The sequence below is a fragment of the Centroberyx affinis genome, unplaced genomic scaffold (genome assembly GCF_046629955.1).
Source record: "Centroberyx affinis isolate AG114_WGS23_722 - 3 ecotype Tasmania unplaced genomic scaffold, CSIRO-AGI_Caff_v1 ptg001286l_1, whole genome shotgun sequence".
NCBI classification, from domain to species: Eukaryota; Metazoa; Chordata; class Actinopteri; order Beryciformes; family Berycidae; genus Centroberyx; species Centroberyx affinis.
The window spans coordinates 47,098-57,949 of NW_027279792.1; the positions used below are offsets into that span (position 1 = coordinate 47,098).

Consider the following 10,852-nt stretch of genomic DNA (forward strand, 5'->3'; position numbering starts at 1 on the left):
GGAGCAATTTGTATTGTCAGCCTGATTAAAATATGAATATTTGTTCCTTGAAAAAGCAAATGAATCTATTTCTATTTCTAATCTATTTCTAATCTATATATTTAATTGAATTATCTTCAATGCCACTTCATTAAATATTGATATAATATTTTCCCAACCTTACAATCATTAGCAATAAAAAATATCAAACCACACAGAAACAATTAGATTGAGACAATATATTAAGAATTTAATTTCAAACACATTGATAAACAAGTATATATTACAAACAAATCTATTAAGGCTCTTTAATCTAACATAATTTGCATAGATTTTTTTTAGATGGAGATTCTGTACTCAAACTTTTCCATCACACTTTTCTTGTGGTTAACATATGCTCTGCTGCTAATAACGTTGTGAAATGAGGTTTTGAGGTTCGGTGTTAATATAGAACTAGTCAAAGTCCATGCCACTTGCCAGGTAATTCCCTGAAATTGCCAAACTTCCGTTAGGTCCCTTCGTACTGGAAAATATGTAATGTTGGCTTTGAAGTAGCTTTTTCAGTGCTAGAATCTTAGAGCTAAAAGTTTTAGCAGCATCCTATCAGTGAATAGAGAGCAGATAAAGACAGCAGTTCTAAACTGATAAAGCCACCTAGATGAAAACTATGCACCTAGCTTTTTTTAACGGGCCAAAAGCTTGCATTAGTGAAGGGCCCGTATTTTGCAAAGTGCATCCCTTTAGTGTCACTCACTGCAGATACAAAGTGCAAAGTAGCATTGCAGTTACAAACCAGCTTGATTAGAGTGTGACAAATTGGTCTTGGGGGTGGGGGAGGAGGGGGAGGAGGGTGGGACTCTGCAAGCCCAAAATAGAACTTGATTTGCTCCCTTTTTAAACCAGTGTATCAGCCCATAAAGTTTAGCTGGTCCCAAAACCTAGCATAAGATGTCAAAATTGTATATTTCCAAAATATCCTGTAATTAGTTAACCACTTGCTCACAAATGTAAAAAAGAAAAAAAAACTAGCTGAGATAACACACAGAACAAAGATCCATTTATTCCAAAAACCTTTCAAGCCTTTCAGTTATTGCTAGGTCAGGTTTGGTGTAAAACATAATTACCAAGAATATAGGCTAGTTAGCAGAAGTGCTTGTAATGTCTAGTCTACACAAAAGTCTAGTCTTTGTGCACCCAGGTTAACCTCAGTTAGCCATTATAAGTCCAGTTATATCACTAAATCCTTTTAAAGACCCGTATTTCAAGATAAACTGTATTTCATGATAAACCTTTTTTTTTTTTTGCTCATCAGCAATAAGACATTCCCATCACTTTCAACCCTGGATATCATGGTTTGATTTTTAAGTTGGGCTGTATGAGGGTTACAATCCCTAGCAGTGAGGATATCAGACCGCAAAACCCGACCACTCCTGCATTTGACTGGTATATACCCAGCCTGTCTAATGGAATGAAAAGATCGCATATATTTTTCAGCATGTCCAAGGCAACAGCAGGATGTGTTTTTAGGCTCTCAAACACGAGGAAAAGAAACGCATCCAGCTGAGGAATGACAACTTCAGCTACTTCAGGACTGTCACTGAGGTGTCGATTGAGCCTCTGCTGAAAGTGCTTATCTCTTGTTCTCTGTACCACTAACTGGGAGATTACGTAAACATCTCTGGTCAGACCCATAACTAGCGAGAGCAAGTAGTAGCGAGAGGCGTTTAGGCTCCAACGGTCCTTGTTGATGTCGTTGATAAGGCCGACACTCCTGGCCCAAAGTACATTGTCACAGATAAAGTAGAGGGCGCGGTTGATGTTGGCCACAGTGAGGAACAGGCACAGCACTGGGTCAGAGAGTTGCATGGTTCGCTTGGCAGCCTCAATGGAATTCACTGTGTTCCCCAGCCTGAACACTGACAAAGAAAACAAAAAAAACTGGGCATTAGAACAATATGAAATGTCAGATCTATATTTCATAGTCATAGCAGTCTATTGGATTGCAAACTAGGAGTGGGTGAACACTTAAGCTGCACTTAAGCCTTGTAATATTTCAGGTTATTACATTATTCACCTGAGGGAATTTGGTCATGGTCATTATATACTCACTGAAGAATATAATAGCACCTGTTCTGGCTCTGGCACTTCATTGCTTTCCTTGCCACCTCAACCCCTCAGAGAACGAGTTATTGGCGTCATCCAGAAGCCACAATCCTTGGTAAATTGGCCTCCTACAAGGTCTGAGTTCAAATTGTGAGAGCCATAAATGTGTCCTTCCCCCTTACACCCAGCCAAGCTGAACTCCTAGAGGACATAGGCAAGCAGCTAAACAAGCATAAAACCTCACTCAGACCGTGGAAATGTCACAGTCCTACGTAACCCGTGCCAAGCAGCCCAGGCACACAGGCAAAAGAGCCCAGTGGATGATTCTCTGATGCAGAGAGGAGATAATTAGGTGGTGCGCCAACAGAGCCTGGCCTGGCTCTCTGTGGCCCAGACTTGGCCCTGACACAGCTATGCTGCAACAGCAAGACGAGAGAAAAGGCTTTTAATCCCTGACTCTCCTCTAAGGCAGAAACTCATCCTTCATCTAGATGTGGAGCTCATGTCGGTCTCTGGGTGTTCAATTTGCATGAAAACCGCAAAGTTTCAAAATAATGATTTATGCACAGGCCAACAAGTGCCTGGTTTAGAGCAGAAAATCATCTCTCTCTTGACAAAAGAGGTGATTTGAGTGGCCCCAGGGAAAAAAGCCATCAGCGGTTTATATAGTATTGCAGGTTTTGAAAAAGGTAGTACATTTCTGGCCTACTTTAAATCTAAGAATGCTGATTGAACATTTGAGGATGTTCAAGATCTAAAAAAGAAAAGATGACACAAATGAGAACAACTAGTTTGCATAAATACATCTAAAATATGCTTACTTCTATTAGTATTTATCCTCGCACAGGAAATTTCTGATTGAGACAGCATGTCCGCAAATCTACTCTGCTGTCTCTCAGGCAGCCCACTAGTGTTTCATCTGTGTGTGGGGAGACTGACAGGCTCCAAACTTCTTACTCATACCAATTCCACCCGACTAGTCATTAAGAACTCACAAGGGACACAAACTGCTTGTTCGTACATTAATTCGCTCCGTGGGTTGTAAGACCTTTCTACGAGCCATTTCACCCAGTCTTAAGATCATCACTTTCGCATCATTACAGCCACGCTTGTTGCAGGTCTGCCTGTCATCAGAGCACTTACAGTCCACTCACCCGCGCAGTGTCTATCTCAGTTCACACTGGGGTAGAAAATAGTTTTCACTATAGTGGCAAGCAGCCATTGACCCATGGGCCAAATACCCACAGATGTCTGAGATACTGCAATTTGCAAAATTGCCAATTCATCCTCACAGCAACTTTATAGAGCACAATCAAATGTGATCCGACAGAATTTGGAACACCTTCACAAATACATATGTGAAGTTTCATTGCTTTAGCATTAAATGTTTAGGTTTGTGCATCTTTGCTGTCAGCTTAATTTGTGTGTCTTGGCCAAATGGTTACATGCATGAAAATTCTCTGGAATACCCATGATGTAAGCGGTTGAAATATTCCATGTGTAAAATTTGATAGAAATTGAGTCAACAAGACAACTCCATGTGGTCTGATGCACTTTGTGTGCAAATATGTATGTGAAGTTTGGTTACTTTAGCATCAAGCGTTTAGGTATTATACCTCACTTCTGTTAGCATGTCTTCGCCATCACCTCTGTCTGACATTGCCTCCTCTATCCCATAGATGATAACAGACTTGTTAAAAGCTCCATTTCCATTTATGTGCTCATATGTCAAGAATATGCTCATAACTTCAGCCCCATATCGGTGGCATTTGTGGGTAGCTACAGTTAAGCCTCTGTTTTCAATTGTACTTCTTCTCATCTGTTTTTCATTGGTAAAGTTATTGTAATATATGTAGTAAGAGAATAGCCTAACAAAAATATAAAATACGGGCACTGCTTGCATGTGGTAGCCAAGCAGTTCAAGATGAAAGTGGTTAAAGTCAACTGAGTACAGTTGGAGAAAGTCAGGAGATGCTTAGCTACATCATCACCACATCCACTTTATTATGCAGATCCAAAACGTCAGAGGAATTGTTTTGGTTAAGGATTCTCAAATTAGGAATGTAAAAAATGTTAAATCTCTTTTACATATCCAGCAGCAATAAACAAAAACTACAGAAAAGCTTTTTTGGTAAGTGATGCTTAAGATGTTTTTTCAAAATAGCCAAGGCACACTACAAAGCTCCAAAAATCTTCAACTCTCCAGTTTTGTGAAAATAGCTGTTCCAAATGAACTACAGCCTACCTGTTCCAGGATTGGTTTCTGCAATGCCAATGTTTATGGTTCTGGCAGGGATGCAACAGAAGCAAAAATTATTGCTACAACAAAGAAGTGAAAACCAAGTCTTGTCTTCTGAAAAGTGCCAAATATTCTACACTGACATGTTGTGGGGTTGCACAAAACATTTGCATCAACTAGTTTTAATTGCATCCATCCACTAGTGCCATCCATATGAAGAGTTATCAACATTCTCTTAAATTATGGGCATATAGGGAAAAAGTGAAACAGGGCTTTCAGAGTTCAGTTCAGACTTTTCAAGCTCAGGTGCTAAATCACCACCAGGGTGAATCTCAGGTGGGGGATGACAATGGCCATTCAGAAAAAACAGATTTTGCTTTGTTTTGATATTTATCAGGTTCCGATATACATATGTACATCACTACTCTGAAGTATGGGATCCATATTTTGAACAACTCCACCTGTTAGCAAGTGGAGAGTTTACTGGAGCAAACAATATGTTTTCCACTGTCAGTCAATGACTGATTTGTCAGTTACATAATAACAGAGTGGTAAAATCACAATCTTACAAAATACAGAGCACAGAGGGAGATGTTTTACCAGGAGTATGTTTAACCAATTAATTTGTAGCATAAATGAATGTAAAGTGGTTCAATTTGTTTAAAAGATATCAATAGATCTAGGCATACATCCAGTAGACCTGGAATATATAATTTAAATAAAAGTAGATAAAAGGTTAGGCCTATATCTTACACCAGCAAAGGTTCTTTGACACTTAGGGCCAAGTGGTAGGTTTCAGACTAAAATGATGTTTGGAACAAAGTCTATATTATTAAGCCAATATACTAAAAAAAGGAAGGACATAGACTTCATGGAAAAAAGATGGGGGTTCCAACAAGGTTTTCATACAACAGATGGGGTGTCCGTCTTTGCCACTGAAATATTGGCAATAGTCTTTATAGGCTTTATGGTGGGTGGAGGAAGTCAAACCAAGTAAAGCTGTTATTTGCTTTGATTCAGCTGCTGCCTTGTCGGCCGTGAAGCATGAGACAGCAAGAGCTCGCTGTGACCTTGTTAATAAGATATTATTATGTTTACACAGAAAAGAGAAAGTGGGTGGTGTTTTTGTGCATGCTGGGCATTCAGGAGTTGAGGGCAATGAAACGGCGGATATAGTGCTACAAGTATAATCAAAGAGGGGCTTGCAAAGGAAAGGCCGGAAGAATGGATCAATGAAAAACAGAGGGAGGCTTTACTTTTTGGTCCAGTTGTGCATGAGAGTCTGTAAAAAGGAATGGTGTATAAATGGGAGGTGAAAGAAAAGATGCTGTTAAATTGACTCCACTAGGGCAGACTAGGGCATTGTGGGCTAGATCATAAAGCATCCAGACAGGCTGTGTGTATGTGGCAGTCCAGAGACAGTACTGCATGTTATATTTACTTGTAGGAAGTATAGTAAAGGGAGAGAGAGCAGTTATTTAAGGAGTTTCTTCTTTTTCAAGATAAACATCATCAGATCACTGAAATTTGAACTTTCACACATTACAGGCCTTTATCCTCTGATATAGGCAGAGGATGAGGTAAATATTTTCATGGGCGGTGGAGGGCAGCAGTACACTTTTCAGTGTCTAATCTGCTGGAAATTTTATCAGAAGAAGAAGGTGGGAGTGGGACCTCTGTGCTCTAGCTCAGTGGTTGATTTAGTATTGAACTGTAGAACTGTCTACACTGTATATGGGGTGATAATAGGAGGGCGAGAGTGAAACCTAGGACTACAGTGGTCATTCTTATACATTCTCTAATTGGTGTATTTCTTAGTGAGTTAAATCAAAATGAAATATAACTATTCTGGGGACCCCCTGGAAACCCCCTCAAGCACCCCTGGGGGCCTCCGGACCACACTTTGAGAACCACTGCTCTAGGTGCTCCTCCTTTAAATTTACAACTCACATTTTCGTCCAGCACTCATATTGGACTCCAGACTTTTAAGCTTCGCCACAAGTTCCTTTCTTCCCGAGCTGTTTCTGAGTAAATATTTGGACAGTGCGCAGGCATACTGTGTTGCTCTGAAAAACAAACAAACAAAAATCAGTTTGTCTTACTTGGCTAACCGTTAGCACACGACGGTTACAGCCGCTCAACAAGCGCTGCCATTGGCATTACTCCATAACATTTAGCTGCACGTTTCGAACAATAACTTAAACAGCCAATAGTTTATATCCAAATCATAATGTTAACAACAACTTACCTGAAAATACGATCCCTCCCTTGACTTTGATTGGTAAATTTAATGAACGTGTCCATGGTGAAATCTAACAAGAACAAGTTGTTCTAGTTGGGCGAAGGCAGGCAGTTGCACAGATGAAGTAGCTACGTTAAGTTCTCGCTAACGCTGCTAACTGTTAACCGTCTTAAATATAGATTACGTTTGTTATAGTAGCGCATCTAATGTTATCGATCCAAATTCAGAAAAGTTATCTGAAATTTTAAACTTCATTCACATTCAGACAAAGCTAATTTTCCAGTCAGGTAAGTCAGAGAAGTTGTTGCATGCCAGTAAGGATAGGTCTACTTGTTTCAGTACGGATAGTTTTGCGAACGGACCAAAGGGGGGTGGGGGGGACGAGTTTTGTGGACGGACCAGTGCGTTTTGGTTACTGTAAATAATAGACTCCCATGATAGAAAAAACAAAAAAAACAAAATAATATTATACTCCCATGATTAGTGCTTATTGACCTTATACACAGTCGTAAAAATACCAGCCTATTGTTTCACGCTATGGCATTTGCTATTGGAGAAACCTCTCAAAAGTAATAATAAATAAAAAATAAAATAAATAAATAAAAATCTTTCAACTAATGTGATTATTTCATTGCATTTCAAGTTAATTTACGAAAAAAAAATCACGTAATACATTTTAGAATGATTCCAAAACAAATCGTCCCTATATAAATATTATCGGAATATTATTGTGATACAAAAGGTGATAACAAAAAACATAAAGTAGCCACAATAAGGTCACTATAAACTCACTACTGATTACTCCAGACACATTATAAGTCCCTATAGGAATATTATAGGAATGTTGTAGTGATTTTGGGGGTATTGCGAATCCTTAACGTTAAAAAAAAAAGATGGACATAAAGCTCACATGTCAAAAACGGTGAACGGAATGTGCACGTACCAGTTGTAAACAACAGGGGGCAGTATGGCAGCTGTCTGTGGTTGTTTGAGTGGTTGATTCAGATGCAGTGTGCCACATACAGACTTAGGTGTAACCATTTAAGAACCGAGTATAAATCACACTTTAGGAGACTGGTAGGATTAATTGGCTGGCCACACTGGTACTAAACACTGGAATAGATTTATAACTGAAGACACAAGAGGTTTCTCACCCAAAAAGATGCAGATTGATTATACTATACTATTGACTACTATTGACTAATATATATATATATATATATATACACACACACATATTTAGACAGTGGGTTATATATTATGAATAATCATGACAAGACCTTCTGAAGTTTGACACAAATTTCATAACCCACTGTAAATCAAAAATACGTGCATGTTTTACTTGAATTTTACCGAACATTACCGATATAACCACTTCTTTTACAGTCAAACATTGATGCAAAATTTGAAATTGAAATTTGAGTACTTGTATCAACAGCACAGTCAATCGATTTGAGAGTGAAAAATATTTTCAACTCAGCTAGTTAAAAAGCCAGTGGGGCAACAGTGTTTCAACTGTTTTATTACTAAGGGTTGGAATCAGAAGAGGAAGGTTGTGAGTTGAATAGTCAGAGACTGAAGAGCACCTGCTGAACTAATTATAACAGTATAAAAGTTAGAGCATCTGGCAACAGAAAAGCATCTATTCTAAAGAGAGGTTAATTTAGTTCATTATCATAGAATTCCCTGCCACTTGGCCCCTATTTTTCACAGGTGTAGATCTATTGGTGTAGATGAATAGGTCAGTATTCAGAGCCTGAGGAGCAGCAGAACAATTCAACATCTGTTTTTTTTAATCTGATATCAGAACAGAGATTACTTGCAGTTCTCATCAGCTGAATGAATGGGGTTGGAGATTGTGTTGAAGCCTTTACATCCAAATTAATTTTATTTGATTGTAAGGCTGACAGATAAGAGCCAGAAAATGTGCCCAGATTGCTGTAAAATTACCTTGGTGCTGTCACAATGGGCCACAAAGTTAATCTCCTGTTCAATGGTAATGGAGCAGCTCCAGGATTTTTCACTTGATGACATCAACAAGAGTCTTGCTTGTCTTGTTTCTAGCTTTGGGAGACACTTGTGAATGCTTATAGCATGCAAATTATATTTCAGAATGGGTTTCTCCTTTAAGGTTTTGGACTGGATTCTCTGTTTTTAGGCAAATAGTTCCAACTGTGGAGCGCCATGCCCCCAAGTGTACAACTGCAGTGCATTTATAAAAAGAGCAGAGACGATTATTTTTAGCCATCAGAAACTCTTTATTGGCATCATGACGATAATCTGTCTTTAACATTTTGTATTATTTCATTGCATTACATATATATCCTTTATTACATTTTATTCATATCCTTTACTGCCATTTGCTTTTTCTGAACCTCTGTTCTTTGCTGCAACCACACAATTTCTCCTTGAGGATCAATCAGTCAAGTTCATAAAGTTACAGATCACAACGTTCATAAAGAACATGTTCATTGGGCTGGGTTGGGTTTATGACAAATTTTTTAGGTCAAAAATATGACTTCCACTATAAACAACATTCCTGCCTGATAGGAGCTGGTAACAGCAGAGTGCAACCAGCTTCAGTTTTTGAAGGCTGATACCGATATCTTTGTATTGAAGCTGCCGATCGCCAATATTTTGTGCTGATATTCAGCATCGTAAAAGTATTCAGTGTTTCCAGTGTGGAAAGCCTCTGAAACAGTATTTAAATCATCATGTGACACAAAAATTCTCCACTGAACCCATTAAATTATTTTAGCAGCTCTTTAAGGCAGAGTGACTCACCACACCTATTCCATTGCAGGGAAACTCTGGGATCGATTACTACCTTTAAATAAAGAATTAATTTACAAAAAACATTATTGAACAATTCAGTGAATAAATAAAATAAAAAAAAAGATTCATCATATCGTCAGTGGAACACAGACTGTGGCAGTGACCGCTGTCTGATATTTAATTAGAGGCCGATATCGGTATATCGGTTTCATCCAACAGCAGAGTCGAGGGTTGCTACACAAACTGGTCATACACTGCCATGTTAAATGAATGGGACTGAGCTAATTATAGCCAGCATCAATCTGAGATGATGAATATACATGAAAATGCTGAAATAAATAATTTCCTTCGGTTAGCTTGCTAGTTATTCTACTGATGTGGATTTTGACATTTGGATAAGAGCTCAAATTAATAATGTGTAAATGTTAAACTAATGCACTGCCATAGCATTCAAATGGCAAAATGTATATGGTCCAGAAATGGAATAGCTGGTGAAAGCAAAGCTGTTTGGCATTTAGTATGGAGACCATTAATTTAAACTGAACCTAAAGTCACATCAGCAATAATATACAGTTGTGTACAGTGGAAGGTGAGATGGTCATTTCTTCAAAATTTGGTGTAAAATTGGTCACAACTTGACCAACCTTATCAAACTGACATTCTGCCAACCCAGTCCATATATAAAAGGATGATTAGTTGTTATGTCAGAATTACTGATACGATAGCCCACTGTAATAATAATAATATGAAAACATATGCATCTCTGTGCACAGACATAAGCTTTTCGTTGGAATATTTTGCATTTGTGTCATTTTCATAGTTGAAGATGATGAGATTATCTGTCCATTCTGTCTTCCTTTCCCTACTATACTATATTGTGTGTCTTTTGATCCTTCTTTATTACATTAAGTGTTAGCAGCAGGAAGATAGGTGGAAGATGGGGTTAAGTGAACCACTTAAAAGCTGCATGGGCTTGGTGATGTCATTGTGATCTGATGCAATACTTGTGAAATACTGAGGTTTGCTAATGTATTGTTTTCACTGTTAAAGGGTTTAGCCATGTTCACAGCTGCTATGTCCACAATCTACAATCTGGCCAAACTTGAACCGTGGCTGGGCTCATCATGTTTCACCACGCTGCGGGACTTGGTCAAATATGGCTCCCAAATATTATGAATGTGTTTTAAACTGAGGTTCAAATATAGTGTTGCCAAATCCCCCGGGCTCTATGTAGATAAGGTCACACTACGTTGAGCATTATCAACTCATTTCCATATGTTCACAGGCTAACCCATGGTGGTGGTGGGGAAGTGGGTAGAGCAAATGCCCTTCTTTTGGCAGACCCCTTTTGATGAACATCTTTCCATATACAGTATATCCTCAATTACCATTTTCATCTTACGGAATAAATATATTAGTTATTTGAAGCAAACCTCAGAGAGTGTGGTCCTTGGATGACATTTCAAGGGTCCCTGCCACTCAATAAGTTCGATACACCTAGGAAGCTCACTTCT

The 10,852-nt window shown here is 38.6% G+C and overlaps 1 protein-coding gene across 2 annotated transcripts; it reads right to left on the reverse strand.

Annotated features, from left to right (window-relative positions):
- Positions 1-268: 268 nt before the first annotated feature.
- On the reverse strand, positions 269-6,863 carry pex11a (peroxisomal biogenesis factor 11 alpha). 2 transcript variants are annotated; one of them, XM_071525304.1, is made up of 3 exons: positions 6,570-6,863; positions 6,272-6,387; positions 269-1,802 (listed from the first exon to the last, which is right to left on the reverse strand). In XM_071525304.1, the coding sequence occupies exons 1-3, from the start codon at positions 6,623-6,625 to the stop codon at positions 1,327-1,329; spliced, it is 648 nt and encodes a 215-aa protein (XP_071381405.1). In that variant the 5' UTR covers positions 6,626-6,863; the 3' UTR covers positions 269-1,326. The 2 variants fall into 2 exon arrangements, with proteins under 2 accessions (XP_071381405.1, XP_071381404.1); XM_071525303.1 differs by having other exon boundaries at positions 269-1,895.
- Between the last annotated feature and the right edge of the window lie 3,989 nt (positions 6,864-10,852).